The sequence below is a fragment of the Brachyistius frenatus genome, unplaced genomic scaffold (assembly GCF_029030835.1).
Source record: "Brachyistius frenatus isolate BFR_SWC_R1_liver_20210118 unplaced genomic scaffold, ASM2903083v1 Contig_142, whole genome shotgun sequence".
Classification (NCBI taxonomy): Eukaryota; Metazoa; Chordata; class Actinopteri; family Embiotocidae; genus Brachyistius; species Brachyistius frenatus.
In genome coordinates, this window is record NW_027210741.1 from 606,284 (window position 1) to 627,663 (window position 21,380).

Below are 21,380 nucleotides of genomic sequence, written 5' to 3' on the forward strand. Positions count from 1 at the left end.
GCTAGGAAGCAAAGTAGTCCCCCTTTGGAGGAGGTAGAGACCAAAAACAAAGCTAAAAGTAAGTGACTAAATTTACATTTACCAGGTGACCAGAGACATGACTTCAAATGAATGATAATGTGACAGGATGTGTCACATTGAAGTTAATGTTTGCCATATGTGATGATACATTATTGTTGTTTCCGCTGTCCACAAATCCCCAATAATTTCCCATATTATCACTTAGCCTCACATTGTAACACACTTTAAATTGTTCAGTCTCTACTGAACTAATTATTATAAACAAGACCTCACCAACCACCAAGGCATAAACCTCAGCAACACTTTCACCCAGCAGTTGACATAATCAACACCACTGTTAAAAACAATAACAAATATTTTGGTTTTGCATCACATTTCCCCCTTTATGTGCCCAATAAACAAACAAACACTTGTCCTGCTCTTTGCTGTTTTTACCTGATATGCATTTAAAATGATATGACTTCTTATCCTCTATTGTTCAGTCTTTGAAAGCCAGGTAGTTTTTGTTTTACTCAACAAATATAAACAGGCTTGACGACCTCTGCAAATGTCCAATGCAGCCTGTGCACAGAGAAATAATTAGGAGCTAAGCGAGCCATGTTTCACTTTCCCGAACAGCCATAATAAATAGTGTGGTATAGAAAAGACATCCAGCTGTTCCAGGCATGATTAATAAGGCATGATCTACTGAAAGAGTCTATTTAAATTTTAATTACAATCACTGGTCAGCCTCCTCTCACAGTTGTCATCATCTCTATCCATTAATTCAGAATTATACCTCATTAATATTTAACAACTACAACTCTTTTCAATATCAGTTGTGGTTTGGGGGCGTATCTGGTTTGATTGACATGCCTGGGGTGCAGTCAAATATCCGATATAGATGGGCAAGCCTGGTGTCCTCAGATCCTCAAATCAAGTCAGATCCCCTGCTCGCTGCTCCCCAGCTCGTCCCACTAAGGTCCCTTTTGGTTCCAAAAAACCACGAACTGTATAAAAATGGACGATGCATTACCAATTCCTCCCACTTTACAGAAGTAAAGCCAAAATAACTCAGAAGTGGGCGCTGGTGATGTCATTTGCAATAAGTCTGTGCAGTAGTGTCCAAGTGGTGGCCCCCATTTCCCTGACATTTTGACTGCACTTTTGAGGAGCTGTCAGGATGTCCATCTTTATATGCAATCCAGCAGCCCTTATTCAGATTGAAAAATAACTTGGAAAAAAATCATGACAGCAATGCCTCAATATCAGGTTTCCACTGACAAACAGTCGCACACATCTACAGACACTAAACCCTGGTAAATTCTCCAAGTTTTTCACACTTTACTACACTACACTATTATCAAATTGTTACTTCAACCTTTCATGTCAGTCCTAAAAAAGTGAGAGGAAGAGATCTGTCTGCTGAAAGACTGGCTGTAACATCCCTTCCTGTTTCCTTTTTCCTCTTCAAATCATTTCATCCAACTTCAAGGACACTTCTTCCATCTAATGATCGACATGGACGGCCCTCTGCTCAGAAATTCTGCTCAAACTAAGAACTAATATCCACATGGATCATCCATGCTCTATAGTCTATGTTATCTTTCATGCAGAACCTTTTCTTGTTAGAAGTCACTTAATCTCACTGCATGCAGTTTCTGCATACATACATTTAGTATACATAGAGCATAATTGAGCTGCCTCTTGTTATGGCCTGGCTCGGTGACCATAACAAATGATGAGGCACACAGAGGATTAAACTAAAATAATGTGTTTATTTAATCAAAAATGAACAAAAGTGTCTACAGAACGGTTCTAATCAAAATGCTTAACAAAGAAAACATGCTGTCCAGAGCACTATAGCAACATAAAAATCAAGTCTGGCACAGCCTGACATAGTGCCAGGGGAACAGAAGTCCACAGACTGTTGGAGGTGGTGGCTTTTAAGTAACCTGGAGACAGTGGCCAGCTGCCCACAGTTGCTCTGAAGACTCCACAGCCAATCCAGGAACCAGTAGTGCTGGAAGACAGAAACAAAACAAAGAAAGCACGCAAGCACTAGTAGAGGTCCCTGGGGCCGTAACACTTTACGACACTGCAGCCAAGATATAACCAACTCTCCAAACAATTGAGCTTACTCAGTATACCATGGCTGGCAGGACATGTCACCAAATGTGACGCATATAATTATTTTATGTTACTCCGCTTGTTAAGAAAAAGAATCCTTATATATAGATGTATAGTGCATTCTGTGCATGCATTTTTCATAATGTGAAATTGTTCAGTATCAGCACAGCAATTTTTTTTCTGTGCCCCCAAATTTGCTGACTTGTATGACATCCATTCCTCCTGGGTTTAGGCAAATTTTACCCTATTGTCTTAAAACGCACTATACTTTTATACTACAGCAATTAATTATTAATACTTTAATGAAATCAAATAACCTTCGATTCCACATACTTTTTATTGTCTGAATAGTCGACATTCACTACAACACTACATATACTGCAGATCACGTTCCTTCTCCTATTTCTATTCATTAGAAAGCCTTCAGAAGTCTTGCCCTGCCTCTCACTCTCCGACACTGCTGTTAATGAGATGAGTTCTCTTGCAGCCCCGACAGTTTCACTTTGCAGTCAAGATTGCTGCTCAGTGAATGAAAAGGCTTGTTTTCCGAGGTAGACTGGTGAAGGCAAATAGCGAGAATCCTCCATGTTGTGTAGTGCCTTTGCTGCACAGGGTATTTTCACTTTATCCTAGCTGATTGTAGAAATAAATCAAGCCTGAGAGTTGAGGTCTACTGCAGCAACTGTGTGTGCTGAATATGATATGAAAACCTGACAGGTGTCTCTGCTCTTCTTGCTCTTCTGTGCAGAGGGTGGACACGATATTATGAATACCTACGTAGTTTAATGCAATCAAATGCAACACTGTATCCCTCCCCTGTAGCATAATGAATAGACTGACCTGATACACTGGATTGGTGTCAAAACATGGCCTTAATAAGCAGATCAGCCATTGATGTTACCAATCTAAATTAAACACAATGTTTTGTCAATGTCCTTATAAAATTTACTGTTTCCACTGTCAATTACATTCAGTCAGTGATGGCACACTGCTTCTCTACATGGCAATAATTCCATTGAGTTCCACAAAATTAAAAAAAATTGGTAGAGGCATTAATATTGGATTGGTACTCTGCAGCAGTAGATATTCTGAGTTGAGGTATCAGAGTCTGCAGGAAAGAAAAATTTGGAGGGGCATCCCGAGGCACAGTACAAATTACTATATATATATTATGCGTAAATGTACAGTGCTGGGCATTAATGGCATGAATCATTTTGAGATCATGGCTCTCTGAGGCCAAACCATCTGTTGTGACTCTGGCTATAGTTTTCAGGATTTTCTTTTATGCTGCAGAATTGATTTAGGACTGATCCGATGCCTTCCTGATGGTACTGCGTGATGGGTAGAAATTAGAAAAAAACATGCCTAAAAACGCTCACAGCCTATTAACCTATACAGTACTGTACAGCCACAGATAATGTCAATTCCCTGACAGTTTCAACCAAAAAATGTGTATCTCACACAACCTAGAGAATGTAGCATACATTATTAACTTATCCTGTAGGAGCACTCCTTACGCTGTTCCCTAATTCGAGCACTCAAATAGCTGTGAATGAAATGGATCACAAATTGAACTGCAATAGTAAACATTACTGACAAATTAATAGCAAATAGCAATTCAAAAGTATCTACTGTAATGATAATAAGACCATTATCATAGCAACTAAATAAACCTTATCGTATGACATCAAGCAATAATTAATGGCTGGAAAGATTTCAACATATTTCTGTGACAGACAGAAAATTACGCTGCTCCCTAATTCGAGTGAATCTGTAACAGGCTGAGATGATGGAGATAACCATCCCTCCATTTTTCATTTCTCTCCAGGCTCTGCTTTCTGCTGATTGCAGCTGCTTTCGTTTTTTTCCAGCTGCCATGAAACCAGTTAACAGCCATGCTTCAGGGGCTCTATTATTCATCCAGTTTTCACTGCTGCAGTGTATTCTGATGTTTGTCATTATTTATTTCCAGTGACGGTTACAGTTTAAGCATGCAGTATGTTTTTCTGTTTGTTGTTGTTCTTTGTGGATTAATTCTTCTGCACATCAAAGTACCTGCTGAGATAGAAGTCAGAACTGATCTGAAGAACTGGAATTTTGTACACTTTTCATAATTAATTACAGGCTTTTTAAGTGCAGGATAAATTATCAGGTCAGTGTCATATTTTTAAGTATGCCACTGCGAGCAACAAAACACAGTTCGCAGGAGTTTCTTCTGGTTGCATAGCAACTCAGTTATGTGAATCGCAGATTTAGCATTTGACACCACTGATGAGATGCATGCTGCGGATCTTGATGGGAGTTTCACAGAAACCTTCGAGTTAAGTCTGCAGCTGAGTGTAAGGGATTGTTAGGCAGACACATTTGAGCCAGTAAGTTGCTTTGTATCTGTTAACTACTGCTTAGTCATCAACCCTGCCGAACATTCACCACCAGTGATTCTCTTTTTCCACCTCAGTCCTACTCTGCATTTTAGAGTCTGAATGAGCTTACTGTTTGACTGCCAGCCTCTCTGCCGAGACAGACACAAGAAGTGTGTGTGTGTGTGTGTGTGTGTGTGTGTGTGTGTGTGTGTGTGTGTGTGTGTGTGTGTGTGTGTGTGTGTGTGTGTGTGTGTGTGTGTGTGTGTGTGTGTGTGTGCGTGTGTGTATGCGTGTGTGTCTGTGAGAGAGGGTGAGGCTAAGCTGCTGACTTAAATAGAGGGTAGTCACACAGTCGAGGCAAGGATTTTAGGCCTACAGTATGACCTTCCCGATGTGATGTTGCAGGTTTGGGATACCACAGCTACTGTAACCTTTACAAAAGAAGGGTGGGACTAAGTAAAATAAAATCACACTAGTCTTTTGCTCATTTAACCCAATGAAATACTGTTGTGTGATATCACAAGATCACCCAAGTCTGTAAATTTAGCTGTCTGTTTCATGAGACTAAAGGATTGTAAAAATACAGCATTTTTTTTAATAGGCATTGACTGTATATAAAAATAGATGCAGTCTCTGGATCTGAAAAGTGAAGCCAATGTGGAAGTGCTTTATATTGCAATACCACTGAGGGCCACTTGGGGCTGATTTCAATAAACCTCTGGTTCCAATAGACTTTTGTTAAAAAATGATCAACTTCTCTCAGGTAAAACTTTGTCCATGAGTCATTATGCTTTCATTAGTTCAATTCTCTCCTTCTGATCAGTGTTTTGGTGGTCCTTCTGTAAATAATTCTCTATTTGATTAGATATGAAGCCTCAAAGTGAGGTACGTTTGGGGCGTTGGTTGACATGCCTGGGGTGTAGTCAGGTTGCCGGCATAGGTGGGCAGGCGTAGTGTCCTGAGGTTTTCAGTCAGATCTTTCCCTTGTTCCTCCATGGTCTCCTCCAAATATGGTCACTTACGGCTCCAAAAAAACAAGATGATGTTAGCCACAATGCAAGACTCAAGGCCTCAAATGGCATTTCAGAAACCAATGGGTTATGTCAAGGTGGGATGCCACTTGATAATAAGTAACATAAAGTGATTGCCAACACTTTAGTGTGCTAGGACTGGATAGGCAGCAGCATTTCTAAAGTAACATTACAGGTCAACATCAAACAAAAAGACAATAATAATTTGTAAAGTAAAGTTAAAATGGGTAGATTTCAATGCTTTTCTGTTTGCATTATTATATGTTGAATATCTTTACTGTTTCAGCTGCAGGCATCACTTGAGGCTCCAGGAAACTGTGACGGGCTTCTTTTTTTTTTTACAATTGAAATGTTATACATCAAACAGTTATTTGAAAATGTTGTCAACAAATTACCCGATAAGAGACAATATTTGTTGATACACAATGATACTACATATTCATCTACAACTGTAATTCAAACTGTACTATCTACATGATGTTTAGTAATGCCTTTACAAAGAACCAGTGAATAGCACATGCACACACACAGATATATACATACAGAGCAGTGATGTGTGCAGCTCTGTGTTTGTGATGAGATTAGGGGCCTTTCTGTGTCTGACCTATTACTGACATTCAGGCCCGATAAGGAGAACGAGAAGTGATAAAAACCAAGTGGAAGATAGACAGATGATGCTCGCTGTCCTGACAGATAAAGGCACAGTACACGTACTGTTGTTAACACATGTTGATCACTTTAGCACAGCAAGTATCACCAAACAAAGAGCTTGTGTTTGTGCCTGTCGCTATGAAAGTGTAGCCTGGTGTGAACCAGAACTAAATTTCACTCTGTGAATATATGGGTCTGAGGATGCTCCATGGAGAATCGTTTGCAGACGTTCCTTCCTACTGGGCGTATACCTCGGGTTAATTTTAACCAATCAGCTCAACAAACCGGCCAAAACTCTGCCACCGCTGCAACTACCTATCGTGTCCACCAATGTATTTTTTTTTCCTGAGGGCACTATGTTTTTAAAGTTGTTTTTAATGAAAGCCAGCAGTGTGACGAGCTGCTGAGTGTTTATTCTGCGCTGAGCGTTCAGCGTTTTATTCCGGTCACCGAGAGTTGCCCTCATCACTGTCACCAACTGTCCAATCACAGTGAAGGAGGGGTGAGACAAACGCGCTTAACCACCAATACTGGTCACTAATCGGTCCACCCCTTCAGAGTGGCTCTGCAAACATTAATACAGGCCAAGTACCCAGACTGTTACACAGCGAAGAAAACTGAAGCTTTGAGCCACAGTCAATGCAGCCAGGCTAATGAAAACGCTAAACTTTAATCTATGTTAAATAGACAGAAGCTGATTTTTTTTTTCTTCTCAAAAACCTTCCTCATAACACTTCTATTGATCTGTCCCAGAACAAATTCAGATGTTTCAACCAACTATATTCTTATATATTAGACAATCTACTGAATTCTTCTGTTTTGTCTTCTTATAATTTTGTAAACACTTACCATTTAAAATGAATAATAAACTAATCTCAATGCAACTTAATTAGTGAGATAGGAAAAGGGTAAACCATTTTATAAAATGTAATAAGAGAGGCTGTATTATCCTTATTTGTTATATTATATTCTGATTTATTATATTAACTTGTATGTGTCTTGAATTTTTTTTTTTAGCATTGCTTCAATAGTAGCTTGTCAAACTAAAAAGAACACACAGTACATCATCCCATGGACTAATTTCAATAAAAGCTCTGAAAATCAGTAAAATAAAGCGTGGTGTTATTCACTCTTTGTGCCCTGCAATGGGAGACCTCAGAATGATCTTAAACTTGCTTCATAATGCTGTGATTTACACCAAAGTACTCTGTCTATTTAAAGCAGCCGTATTTTTAACTAGTTCAAGAAGCAGTGTGGCAGCTTTATGGCGGGACTGGCAGGATCCTCTGAGCAACAAGCTGCTGCAGACCCAGCTGCTCCAGTTCAACCCTTCATTCAGCACAAGCAGCTGAGCAGCCTTGGAGGATGTTTGTATATTGTGACAGTAGTGGGATAAATGTAGACCATCTGATGGGTTGATATGACAGAGTTTACTCCATCAACAAAGAGGTAGAGGGGGAGAAGAGGCTGGGTTATGATGTGCTTAATTAAAGGAGCATGGTTAACCTGCAAGTATGCAGTCAGATGATCAAGTAGCTTTAAAGACCTCCTCCCTGCAATACTTCTCAACAGTGGAACTGGCGGTACTTTCTCAGAGTATCTTTAATCTTCTTAAACCAACACAATATATCATTCACACCCACTTCCCTTCCATGTGGGCTTGAACTTCTCTCTCAGCTCCATTTTCTAATTCTTGACACACCAATTTCAGTCACTTCTAATACAAACAACTGCATGCAACACTGAGAATGTCCTCGGAGAGAAACTGTCGGAAAATATGCACAGCTTTCCCAGTTGGAACAGCTATTATTCACTTTTGATTTTCATCATGGTCAAACAACGCAACGTCAAAATTGGTTCTGTTTGAACATAACCCAACCTTCAGTAACTATCTGTTTTGAGGTCAAGAACGCAGAAATTTAAATACAGTTTTTCTACAAACAAACATCAGATCACCACCCACTTAGCGAACAAGACAAACAAGGCAACTCTTTATTGCCTGCGGCGAGGAGATTATGTTATTATTGCGATTTGGTTGTTTGACTGTTCGTCTGCAAAATTACAGAAAAACTACTGGGCCGATTATTATTAAACTTTGTAGATGGGTGCAGCATGGCCCAAGGATGAAGTCATTCAACTTTGAAGTGAATCTGAAACACATGGGAGATCCACAAATTATTTTTCACAAATTATTAACTTTGTGAGATTGGACATTTGGCCTACCAAACGCCATACATCTTAAAATCCAGTGGATGTCAGTAAAGCTAAACAGAGACAAAACATGGGGCATTCTTGAAATACAATGACTCTGTATCACAATTCACATGAATCCTCTGCGGTTTAAATTTAATACAGCAAGCAGTCATTATGGAGCTCCAGAGGTGTACTGGGAGAGAAATTCAGTTGGATTTATCCGCTGAGACCGGACCACCCATATCTCACTCCGATATGCACCCTTAATGACAGGCACACAGAGGGCCATTATTAATATAATCCAACATTGCAGTTGCAGTTAGTCTGCAGTACTATTAGTATAGATCAGCACACTCAAATATTGGCTCATGGAAACATTTTTTTAGTATGGACACTGATGTTTTTGAACGTACTTAATCTATTCAGTTCTACACCGTTAACATATTATACCAAATTATGCTCAGATTTATCACATGGCATGGAAATTTTAGGTACCTTAGAGTCTGCAGAACAAATGCATTTCACTTACTGCTGCTTGTGGTTCAGCTCCGCTTCCTTGTTTACGAGGTCCTGTTTGAGGTTAGCGAGCATTTCCACGGAGACGTCCACCTGCCGAGAAAGCTCAGAGGCCTTATCCTCCAGGTCTTGTTTCTCCTGGCTCAGCTGCTCGCTCTCCTGCTTGGCCCGCTCCAGCTCAGAGCTCTTCCTCTCCAGCTCTGCCTGAAGACGGCCTACACGGGCAGCTATTTTCTGCTCCACCTACAAGAAGGCAAGAACATTAGATGCCTAATGTTCCCACCATAATCAAAACACTGTATGAAACATAACAAAATATGTAAATGAGGTGTTTTGGTAAGACACAGTCATCAACAAAACAATTGGAAAAATGTTCTGTCAGCAAACATCTTTAAATATCCATGTTTTGCATCTTACAGCATCATTACTTTGAAGAAAATAAGTTTTTCCAGAATATGTTGCGCAAACCCCTAATGAAATTATCAGTATGAAACGTGAGGGAAGCGTTTGAGCTCAGTTGTGTACAAACAGACAGCTGCAGGACGACAGACATCATTATGACAACATACTGAGTGAAAAAAGTCAAATCAGTCACATCAGTTTCTTATCCCGGCCTTGACAATACGCCAATACCTTCGTGATGGAAATTGTACAGATGAGGTGAAGAAGGCAGAGGGGACCGTTTTGGGTGTCAACGCAGTGATATTTATTGGCAGCAGCTCGATCGAGGAGAGAGGCCACAATGTGTGGCCGTGCCCGATTGCTGAACCTCTCTCCTGTACTCTCACAAGGGCTCAACTATAAAGGAACACATTGGTTCCGATAAGGATACAAATGTGTCCTTGGCTGAGTACTGTCAGATGGAGAGTCAGACATGTTGTCTCCAGTGTGGCAGATACAGATACAGGAGTTCATTCCTGCCCACTGCAATAAGACTGTACAATAACTCACCTCTGGCAAAATCCATCACACAACAATAACACCATTGTCTGTTTTTCTTGTTTGTTTAAATAAAAACTTCTTTTTTTTAAAAATTGCACTATTGTTTAGTTAGTTTCAATTTAATTATTCTATTTTATTTTATTCTATTTATTGTATATATTGTGCATTTTTATATTTAATATTTTTTACTGTTATTTTATTGCTTTCCTGTATCTATAAATGCTGCTGTAGCGAAAACATTTCCCCTTGGGGATTAATGAAGTAACTAACTAACTAACTAACTAACTAACTATCTATCTATCTATCTATCTATATTTTCTGTTATCTAAAAACATAGACGGGGTCATTTAAGCCTTAATTGAAGTTTTCATTCTTTATTTATTGTTAGGTACTACAGTATAAGCATACTCGTTCTACTAAGCAAAAAAACAAATATTTTACTTGATTGCCTCTAAACTGTGAAATAACCTACGTGCAGAAATCAAGCTTGTATTGTGTGCAACTACACTGACAGATACTGACAACTAGAGTGACACTCTTCACAAGTGTTAAATACAGCTGATTCCCATTCCAGTAACCATAGCGATTTACCTCTTCAGAGAGCTTCTCCAGCCTTTCGTCCAGCTCCAGTCGTTCAAACGCCCGCGCCTTCAACCTGGCCAAGCCTTCTTCATAGGCTGCTTCCACTGCACTGGCCGCTACATTAGCTGCCACTGCTACAGCTGTGCTGGGGTTTCCATGGGGACCTGGATCTGTGGATGTCATGGCTTTCTTCATAAAAATCTCCCCCAGGGGAAACTCTACATTAGGAATATACCGGGCTGCAGTGGTGGAGTTAGCTGGGGTCAAACTCAGGTCGTCCGCACAAGGAAGCTCACGGCATGGGAAGCGCCGCTCCTTTAAAGCTGAAGGCCGAAGTGGCTCAAAAGGGTCGTTGTTGTTGGCAGGTGTGAGGAGAGCTCCCTCGGCCACTAGGGGCAGCAGAGCAGCGGCGTCGCATACACTGTTGGATTTGGAGAGGACGTAGAGGGTTTCGTACGTGTGGTTGTACTCCAGGTGTGCGCGTAAGGACGACAGGCTTCGGAAGCGCTTGTGCTCCCCGCAGCGAGGACAGCGGTAGGGCAGGTCCAGAGAGGCCATTCCGTGCAGTAACTGCCGGAGGAGAGAGGGCGCTCATGCAGCACAACGGCAGCGCCAGTATGAGGGCACAGAGGTCAAGCGCCCGACAGATCCTCTCATGTTGAGAACAGGGCAACTACGGGAGGTCAGCAGGAGGAAGGGATATCCCATGTGCAATGGAAAAGGCAGGTCAGTCACATGACCGCACAGAGTGGCAACATTCAACTGGTGTTTTTACTTCATCTGCCATGGTTTCCCTGCCTGAGGTCCTAAACAAAAGGAGAAAATACAAGTTAGAGTTGAAGGGTTTCCTACTCGTGTCATTTCGTTTAAACCATGATGAGAATGAGAATTCACAAAGGCAACATTATCAAAAAAATTAACTTGCTGGCTATGGAGTACAAAAGCAAAGCCTGATGCACCTGTAAAGCAACACACTGGGGTTAAGTAATATAAAATTTAAAATGGGCTTTCAAAAAGTTATCACAACAAAGTCAAAACTAAACCAGACAGATACACATTTATATGCAGCAATCATCATCATCCAACAGTGAACAGAAAGGTGAATAGCCTTATATTAGCATTTTTATGTATCGTTTGAAAAGTGATTACTGGCGACAACCACTGACAAATTTGATTTTCTGCTGTTTACTGTGCCAATTACAACACCGAACAAAAACAATGATTAAAAATATGCATGTAAAAGCTGTTGCATTTAAAATAAATAGATACAAAAAATGCATCTGAAAAAAACTTAACTATGGTCAAGAGGTCATTTAAGCAGTCAGTCTGAAAATAATGCCCTACACTAATTATACAGATTACAATCATAAAGCCTAGGTTTCCTCATATCATCACTGTGGGAGTCTGAATATTTACTACTCTAGCTGTCTGGACACAGCAGAGACCACAGCCTCTCCTTTCAGTAGGAATAATGATCTTCAAGTTTAGTGGTCAGGAAACATGAAACCTTTACTTCACTAAGGGTTAAAAAGCAAACTCCTGCACTTGTACACTGGAATACTCAGAGGGAGACTCAGGGAAGAGTGGGGAAATGGATCCATTAGTGAGAGTGCTTGTTAGTGCCAACGTCCTTTCCCAGTCTTAAGTCTAAGAGGTCAGACTAATGCTAAATCCTTTACAAAGGGATCTGGTAACCCACAAGACAGTTATCTGTTATCTTGAGTTATATCCTCCTCATGCAGCTTTTCCTTCTGTATGTCCAGTCTTAAATGCTGCCTTATGTTTTCAACAAATCCCCAATAGAAGATGAGGAAAAGATGAGTTAAAGAAATGCATTGCAAAACTTAAACAAAGACTAATAAAGCCTGCAAATCATCTACTTTCCTTACTGAATAAAAACAAATCTTTGCATTGAAGAATTCCAAAAAAGTCCCAAAAAATATTTTAAAAGTATTTTTGATAAATATCATTTTAATCTGCTCCAGCAGTGTAAGACAATGCAAGAACACTGCAGTATTTTTTTTTTATACAATTAGCCAGCACTTGAAACCCCTTGTGAACTAAAGATTCAGTAGGCCAGCCTCCATTGGTTTCCCTACATCAGCTTATCTAATTAAGTTCTCTCATCGAGTCAAGGTCTTTGCGCTTATAGCTCCCAAACAACTGCTGTGTTCCAAATGGCGTACTTGTGTACTAACACTCACTATTTCGAGTGCATAAGTGCGTTCACACTGTCAAGTACAGAAACATGCACTGCACTACATGTATCCAGATGATGCACTCAGAAAATGAGTGTGAAGCTCTGGACACTTTTCACCTTAAAAGGTCGCCATCTTGGCTCCATAGAGGAAGGGGCAGGACAACCGGCATAAAGAATTTTCAAAAATTAAAAACATCTGAGGAAGCTGCAGCTGTTCTTGAACACTGCACAAAAGTGTTTCTTTTTCACTACTGCTGCTGGACAGAAGAATCAGTGTGCTTATTGAGTATGTGAAAGAGAGGGCACAAAAACATGTTGATTTCTGGGTAAAACAGTTAAAGCTGCAGAGGTTTTGGCGGGTGATGTGTTTACATGCTGAGGTTGTTTCCGGTCAGTGCAGAACTGCAGCGTGCACAAGGAAGAGTCCTAACATGGAAGAACACTATTTGTGTGTGTACTAAGGAAAATATGTCATTTGGAACACAGAAAATACGTGTAACAGGATATGAAATCACCAGTGCTGTTTTTGAGGTAGAGCCTCCCTATCGGTAGGAAAACCAAACTGGCCTCACGGAGTTCCAATAAAAGTTTTAAATATTTGTTAAATATGACCAGTCTGCCATCTTCAGTGACTACACAACATTATCTACATCATATTATTTAGGTATGAGCCATTTTGCTGCTGAGGCGGAGATTCAAGATAGAATTGGTCAAGGGGCAATGTAAAACCATTGTTACAACAACAAATACAAAGAGACGTAGAGTACACAAAATATCAAGTTAGATGTACATTTCTACTATTCCAAGTTTGTTCATAAATTCCTTAGGCTCTGCTGAACTCATCCTAGATCATGTTTAGTGTTGCTCAGCCAACAAAAAGAAGATCTTGACTGTCAAGTATTTTTATAAAATGACCATATATTTAGTCAACAAAGACACGATTACTGCAGGTTGCCTTCGATAAAAAAAAAACTCTCATCAAACCATTGGATACCAATTCAAAGACAAAGAATGCCAAAGCCCAGAAGTTGGACTGCTCTAACAGGCTGTTTCTGCCAAACAAGGAGTCCACATGGTCTCCATCTCAACTGCAGCCCATGCAGTAGAGTGTGCACAGTCTGTATTTCAACATGAGCCATTTGGACTCCGACAGCTGGGTAGAGATGATGTTGCACCGCAATCCAAAACTGGAGCTTCAACCAGAACATACTGTTCGAGTTCCTCTCTCTCAAATCTTTCTGCAGCAGCAATTAATGAGCGAAGCAGTAGGCATTGGGGGTATAATCACAAATCACAGATGCAGATTGTTCTTCACAGTGGGCTCGTGTACTAGAAATCCCCAGAAGTCACACAGACTGTTATTAGACGTCTGGTGAGGCTGGATCAGGGAGTGTACTGGCAAGTCGTGCCCACTTATTAAAGGAGGAGGATTTCACAGACGGAGTCACTACACTGCAGACAGCAGGCATTTCCCATCTGCTTAAAATTATTCAGTGAGGTATTTAAACAGGCAGGATATGGAACAAAGTGAGGCTGCTTGGTAGCCACATGTCACATACTGCCAGTGGAGCTCAGCTGAAACATTCCACAGGACTATCGTGGACTAGTGGATAGTGGGATATATGAAAAAAAAAAAAAAAACTTAGCCCCTCAGCCATGTTTTAGGTTTAACCAAAGAAAAGAAAAAAAAATGTATGACTAAGAAAACATTTGGATTGCAACAATTTCAAAGTTTTGCTGTTTATTATATTTTGTTCTTTCTTTCCTCTGTAATTTTTATGTCAAATTGCACAGCAGTGGTTCTTTCAAGTTTTCTCCCAATTATTCAGTACTTTCTCGCTCACAGAAAAAACATATTTTTTTATGTTATTTATAATGTGACATTCCCAGTGAAGTTTAATGTTTAAGTGCACAGATGTCAGTTTGGTCTACGCATTCTCAAGTTTTTCTTTTTCACAAGTGTTTAATAACCACATTTTAGTTGGTACTGTATATTGATATCTGACCTTTTTTTTTTTACCTCTTTATACCGGTTTTGCCATCAGCCCCAAAAATCTAGTAACAGTCTGGATATTACCCAAATGAGCTGATTTTTCTCAAAAGAGTAGTTTGAATATGGAATAGGAGAGGGCAGTTCATACAATAACTAATCCAACATTGTGTTCCAAATGGTGTAATTACGCACTAACACTTACTGTTTTGAGTGTATATGTGGGTTCACTGACAAGTATGGAAAAATGTAGCGCACAATAAGTATTCGGGTTGTGCACTCAAAACAGTCCACAAATTGAGCATGAAACGCAGGAAACCTTTTACTTTCAGAAGTCGCTGTTATGGCTACATAGCAAAAAGAGAGGGACCACCGACCTTAAGTATTTTCAAACTCTGGCGTCTAAGGAAGCTGCAACTGTTGCGAAGCATTAACCAAAAGGTTATATTTTTCATTAAGTACCAACATACTGCTGTTAGGTGGAAGCCATATATTTATTGTGTGTTTGAAAAAGAGGGTACAAAACACTGTTATTTTGGGGTAAAATGATTAAATCTGGCAGATATGTTGGCAGGTGATGCATTCAAATTCTATGGTTATTTCCAGATAATAAAAAAATACTACCTTGTTAACATTCAAGTACTACACAAGAGTACTAAAAAGAAAGTGTACTATATGTGAGTGTACAAAGAGAAGTAGGTCATTTGGAACACAGGCCTCTCTTATACAACATCAGGCTAAGCTTGGTATAGCCTATAGAGCAAAAACTCTGACATTAATTTTTAACTAATGCATTTCTGTGACAATCAGTAACAACCAAAAGCCATCAGTCTTCCCAGATAAGCTAGCCCATCTGTCCCAATAATTCAGAGCTCTATCTTTACCTGTCAGCTTTCAGACTGTGTGACCTTACTGATCTGATATACACGCGGTGCTTTAAAATTAAGTAGAAGCAGTGGAGCTGTATTGAAAATGCTTAGTGATTATTTTTCATTCCTGCACTGATCAGATGCACATCTGCAACAATCTCAAAGCCACATTTGTAACTGCACTATATGGGGATGTAAACATTCACAGAATGGCTTCCAAATAATGATCCGATGTGGCAAGATATCACACTGATTGGCACAGTATTTAATATTAAAGAGCAGAGTATATCTAACATATTTAGTTGTCATTGAATGATGTTTGTCCGGGGCTAATGGGAGCACACAGTTATAATAAAGATCAAAATACTTTTGCTCTCAGAAATGTCACCCTAACTGTTTGAGTTATTGTTTTCTTGAGTAATCTTGTGGACTTTGATGGGAAGCTAAGCTCTTTGCTGGGAAAGAGCAACAATCTTATTGTCATTGTCTGTCAGACCCATGCAAGCTTCCAGACCGTAAAACAAGGCATTAAAATCAGACAAGTCAAGGCAAATAAAGACCTATAGGAAATAGAGCGAGGGCTTCAAATTCACAGTGGTTCCCTACAACAAGGTCATGAATAAAAATGATGGTATCAGGGTTATTGGGTTAAAGGGTCTTTATCTTTTTTGTTTACATCAGGGCAATAACCGCAAATCAGTAGGTGTTTAAAAGTGGATTCTGGTCTACACTTGCACATAATCCATTTTTATCACCAAAAAAAGGTTTCTGAACACTAAGACAGGAGTCACGGGTGAATAATCTCGAAGAGGAAGAGATGGTTTAGACATATAAAGATGATGATAAGAAGGAAAAGACGGTCAAGAGAAGAAAAGGTGACAGGGTGAGGAGGCTGCCTGAATAGGACTGTTACATACAGTTAGAGTATGGAGAGGTGTATAATATAACACAAGAGGTTTTCAGGTTTTGTAAGGAAGTAGCCTGTGGCCAAAGAGTATACCCACAGTAAAAGCAAGAAAAAAAAAATCAATTTATTTGTTGAAGACTCCCTGTGGAGTTTCTGACCACGTAGTGAGGGGCAATGTTTTGATGATGTGCGTCTTCAATAATTGTGTCACGGTAGCCAAAATTAATTTTCTAAAGTACACACAAAGTGCAAATTGCAGCATAACACCACAACGGTCAACTGACTCACTATTACTCCCTGTCTTACCCTACAAAATGCCTACAACCCTACAAATACCATGCATGCTATGCTCATACACCAAAGCAAGACACTAGCTAGCACAACGCCTTGGCAATCAAGTGAGGGTGTATCTTACTGGGGTTATCACCAGAGTTTCATTGAGTTAGGCCCATATAGCCAATAAGATAGTATAAAATGAACAGTCATAATGCTCTACTTTTTGTTCTGGGATTTCAAGTATGCAGACATAAAAAGACAGGAGATGTACTGAACCAGTAAAGTCTCATTACAAAACAAATGTTGTGTTTGGGAAGAAAACGCATACGGTTAAACCCAAGAAGTGTCGCAATGAATCAACAAAGGCAGCACCTTGATTGAAAGTTTCAATGTGTGTGTGTGTGGGTGAATGAGAGGCATCCAAAAAGTACAAAATAAATGCAGTCCATTTACCATTGATTACATCCATCGCCCAGCCTTAATCAAGAATGAATAAGGACTAAATAATGAATTTGGGACATTTGATATCTGGCTTCCATACACTCAATAGTGTTACTCATGTACTTCTGGAGTTTAGGTTTTAGAGTCTTAAGTATTGTGACAGAGCTGGAAACACCTTTCACAATAATGTCACCACAGGTCGTGTGCGTACGGAATTTAACCCCTCACTATGTTTCACTCAACGCCCGCATAAAAAATTGGACGTAGCTTTTGGGTCTGAAAAATCATGCCAATGCCGAAGTGCTCTAAACTGCAATACCACCTGGTGCCACTAGGGGTTGGCCCCAAAAAGGCTCTGGGTCCACAGACTCTAATTCAACTTGTCTCATTAAATACAAATACACTAAAAAAAAATTCACAAGTCATTAAGTTGTCATTCGCTAAATTCCCTCCTTTATATTTGTTTTTTTGGAGGTCCATATGAAAATAATACCGTCATTAATTAGAAATTAGGCCTCAAAAAGAAGTATATTTGGGGGCGTGTCTGTTTGATTGACACAATCAGGTTTCCACTAGGGCTGTCACTTTTTCCAAAAAGTCAAATAATTGTGATTATCAAATAGTATTTTAGCTTCAACTGCCCATCTGTACTCTGAATGTGCTTGAGTTTTTGTATGGTTGATTAAACTCAGATCTATTGCCTATTTACGTGTTTATTACAGCTGGCATAGCTGTAAGTGTATGACCATTTTATATAAATGATCATTATGGTCCCTTTAAGTGGTTGTTAGTGTCTGTGTCTGATCTGTGCTTTAAAAAACTGGAGTTCAAATATTAAACTATTTATTTCAAACTCCTTGCATTATCTGTGTGAAGATACTGCGGCCTATACTGCAGCCACTGCAAAATATTTTTTAAACTCTGCACCGTATGCATAAAACATCATCTGGCCCTCAGGCTACTTTAATAATGTGACTGTTAAAGGTTCAACTCTAAAGAATGAACACCAAACTATCAAATTAGCCTGAATTAATTGATATATAATAAAAGTCGCTGGTTATCTTTGTTCAGCAGACAGTCTCTGCAGCTCTATCACAGTCAGGTGAGATATATTTCTCTGTGCCTGTGCTCTCCGATTAAGATTTGTTTTGCTTGGAGGTGTGAGGAGAAGAGTGACTCAAGGTGTATCACAGCCACCATGCCAGTCCTCTGCAAAGCCTCACCTCGAGATGCTGTGGCACTGAAGTGAAATTGGCAGATAGCAGTACGCTACAGTACATAATAGTGGAGGTGCCGAGCCTTGATGAGAGGTGTGACACGAGCATCATCCCACACTTCAACAATGGAGCTGTTATCCCTGCTGGTATTTCTCCTGTGGAAAATATGCCTCTCCCACTCCCACATTATCCTTTTCACAGTCAACACCCAGATAACAGAGTATCCAACAAGGTTTCTACTCAATGTAAAATGTAAAATTTTCCTGACTAAAAAGCTGAATTTCTATGAACTTTAATCAACGGAAAAACACATCAAACTTGTTAGCTGTTTTGTTATACTCTTAACACCCAGTCTTTAAAGCCATCATTTTGTAGCCAAAGCACTCAAAATTAAAATTTTCCTGAAATCTTGACCTTTGTTACAGGAGCAAGTAAAAGCATCTTTACTGAAGTGATTCCCAGTCGATTAATGTAAACAAACCACCCATGTAATGCAGGAAATGTGAAATAATGTGAAAAAAAAACACTACTGGCAGCTAAAATTTAAACACAACAAACAAATTTCCCTGATATTGGATTAAATCTCGTGACTTCCCATGTGTGGATTAGACTTTTTGAAATTCCATGATATTGCAGAAATTCCATGACCGAACCAAAAACATAACAGTGTGACGAAAGACTTCACATTGCCCAATCCTACTTTGCTCTACATGGCATGCAATAGTATCAATGCTGAGTGAATATTAAAGACTGCTCACATTCAGATACCAGCTGACATGCATGAGAAGCCTTCAGAGCTTTGGCATGCCACCTTAAAGTATATGGACTCTTAGAAACTAAGCAAGAGCCTTAGTGAAAGCTCCCAATGTCTTCTCGGTTACATGACCATGTCAAAGTGTGTTAGCCCGGAGTAAGCCATGGGACTCCCATGACAGGACAATCTCACAGCTTTGGGCCCCTCACCTGACAGCAAAGGGCAAACAGAACCACTCGTGTTGAAAAAGATTCAGCACACTTTGGATATTATACAGAGAGTCAGGCCAAAACATGTCATCTCATGTGACAGCATTGCGCAGAAAGCCATTCCTGTCAACGTTTGCATTTGGATATTTGAAGAAAATGAGGGGATGCAATGTATTGAACATCTATGTAGAATCAAAATCAATTCAAACTAAATAGGCAACAAAAATTACTTTACATTTATTATTTTACCACCTGAGAAGCAGTAACTAGGGGGATTCAGGTCATTTGCGAGACATTAAACTGACTTAAGGCTATTTTCCACCGGTTCCATCTGCAACGCGTTCCGTCTCCGACACGGCTGCCAGAGTGAATCGCCGTCATTAAAGTCAATACTACATATCCCACCGGCTGCACCGCAGTCCGTCTCACCAGTGTCCCAGAAGCGGCTCGCCGCGCCACTCAAGATAGGTAGCGAGTTTCTTTTTGTGGATAGCCGCTCAGAGGCCACGGCAATCTCAACAGACCAGATCGGCAGGACAGGAAGTTTATTGAGAAAACAAAATCAAATTCTGGGAAAAATGTTCCATGTCGTAAAAAACGTCACTACATCGCCGTCTACCCCTGCAGTCTAAATTTGGACAAGAAATGCGTTCTCCTCCTGCTACAGACACGGTATGTACAAGAGTTACACAATAAATAGGACAATTCATGTTTTTAATGACCAAAACACAGCTAGCTGCATTAACTTTGTCTGTAGGCTGCAGAAAAAAGTAGGAAATGACAACAATAACCACAAAACGGACACACAAAAAAAAGAAGCCTTTTAACAATGTTTACCCACGATAGAAGCATAAAAATCAAGGAAACATGACCAAATGAAGAAGTAAGATAAAACGGGCACAAAATGCTCTGAGTCAGACACGCTGCCAGTTGAATTTGAAGTCGCGCAGAAGGCGGAACAAAATCTGGGAGCATAAACGACGGGACGGACCCGTGTTCAGTGGAATGTAGGGGTTGCAGTTCTGATAAGAGTCCAGCCTGGTTTAAGACTGACAAGCTGCTTTATAGCAGCGTTTACAGTAGCCGTTCCTGCTCTTTGTTGAAGTTGAGGACATTTATTGTGATGTAATTCCTTGCCTTATCAGTTCACCCTCATGCTTGAATTGAACAGAGTATTATCACCTGACTCCCCAGCTCTCCTCAGCTTTATAGTATTTTTTTGCTTATTGTTTGCTTTCTGGCCTGCAACTTTACTGCTCTGGTTAAGTCACATCAGTCTCACAGTGTTGTTTTCAGCCGCACCAGACTCTATAAGAATCACTGCACATAACCTGCTCAGCACCAAACACAGACACAGTTGCAACTAGCAGAACAGCATAAGGAGCATTCAGCATATAAAGAGACAGATGTTTAATTCAGGAATGGGTAGAGATCAGAAACTAGAGCCCTGATATATCAGGTGGCCTGTCACAGATATATTGGCATCAGTGTATATGTTGATGTTGATTTGAAAACCTTTTTTATAGGCCATAATGCAGAAAAAAAATATGCTTGGAGTAGTTTAGAAATTGTTCTATTTAAAAAAAAATAATAATTATATAGTTATTAATAATTCTTACATTCCCAGTGAACGGCCAGGGCCAAATTAGAGTCACCAATTAACTTAACACACGTCTTTAGACTTTGGGTGGAGGCATCTGGAGAAAACCCACATAGGAACAAGGAGATGGAAATTCCACACAAAAAGGCCCTTGCCCAACAGCAGGCTTGAACTGATAACAAACAGTGCTAACCACTGCACCACCGTGCTTGTTGTTGTTGTTATTTTGCTGTATATAATTAATTAATGTTGGGGGTGACATGTAAAAGTAGCCTTTCGTCCCTGGATAATTGGAAGGTAACCGTGCCCCATTATCCCGCATTAATAAACCGCCACAGTCTGTAAAACATTGTCATTACACTCTCCATTCAAAGGCTAAAATTGATCTTGTGATTTTATAATTGACTAACTCTACATTATAATACACCCTTCACTCACAACAGTTATCAATAACGAGCCTACTGCAAGGTGTCATTTAGCCATTACTTACAAGGACAGGAGAAAGCACT

General features: G+C 39.9%; 1 protein-coding gene across 2 annotated transcripts in view; it reads right to left on the bottom strand.

Annotated features, from left to right (window-relative positions):
* The window catches only part of fbxo41 (F-box protein 41), a 52,803-nt gene that overhangs the window by 27,698 nt on the left and 3,725 nt on the right, over positions 1-21,380 (bottom strand). For both annotated transcript variants that reach the window (XM_069715388.1, XM_069715387.1), the window contains exons 2-3: positions 10,418-11,214; positions 8,898-9,127 (exon numbers count right to left, since the gene is read on the bottom strand). In XM_069715388.1, the coding sequence (XP_069571489.1) occupies positions 8,898-9,127; positions 10,418-10,966 (779 nt within the window). In that variant the 5' untranslated portion in view covers positions 10,967-11,214. The remainder of the gene's footprint in view (positions 1-8,897; positions 9,128-10,417; positions 11,215-21,380) is intronic.